General features: G+C 59.9%; 1 protein-coding gene across 3 annotated transcripts in view; it reads right to left on the reverse strand.

Moving 5' to 3' along the window:
* MTSS1 (metastasis suppressor 1) overlaps positions 1 to 490 on the reverse strand; it is a 158,837-nt gene extending 158,347 nt beyond the window's left edge. For 2 of the 3 annotated variants that reach the window (XM_008564608.1, XM_008564604.1), the window contains exon 1: positions 26 to 489. In XM_008564608.1, coding sequence (XP_008562830.1) covers positions 26 to 97 — 72 coding nt within the window. In that variant the 5' untranslated portion in view covers positions 98 to 489. Of the gene's footprint in view, positions 1 to 25 lie in introns of all 3 variants that reach the window. The other variant, XM_008564596.1, reaches the window with a different exon arrangement.
* Between the last annotated feature and the right edge of the window lie 101 nt (positions 491 to 591).

Below are 591 nucleotides of genomic sequence, written 5' to 3' on the forward strand. Positions count from 1 at the left end.
CGGCGGCCGCGCCCCCGGCTCCTACCTTCATGTCGCTGATGATGGTCTGGAAGAGGCCTCCGAGCGCGCCGCATTCCTTCTCGATCACAGCCTCCATTTTCCCGGCGCCGGCAGGGAGGGGACACGCACGCGGGGCTCGCTCACCCCGGGAGGAATTCCACCCTCCGAGCGACCCACCTCCGGCTCGCAGCCTCGTGTGCAGAGAGGAGGGAGTGCAGGAGACCGACCGTCCTCTGCCCAAAATAATAATAATAATTTCAAAAGCCAAACCGCTCTGTAGGGTGATCCGCCTACATGCAGCGCTCGGCTCCTGGCCTTAAAAATGCCCGGAGAAGACTGACAATCAGGCCACCACTGGTGCCCACGACGGAGACGGCAAAACCCATCTTGATGCAGAGAAAACCGCCCGCTGACCCGGGACCAGCGCCATTGAAAAATGCACGATTTTCAGAATTAATAAATGCTTTTGAAATTAAAAAATAAAAATCGCCAAACAGCAGAGAGGGTCTGCTCGCGGCGCCGGGATCTGTTGCTCGCAGCCGCGGCCGCCGCCTCCTTTTCACTTCTGCGCGCCCGCCCCGGCGCTCGCTC

This window comes from Galeopterus variegatus, unplaced genomic scaffold, assembly GCF_000696425.1.
Source record: "Galeopterus variegatus unplaced genomic scaffold, G_variegatus-3.0.2 Scaffold188, whole genome shotgun sequence".
NCBI classification, from domain to species: domain Eukaryota; kingdom Metazoa; phylum Chordata; class Mammalia; order Dermoptera; family Cynocephalidae; genus Galeopterus; species Galeopterus variegatus.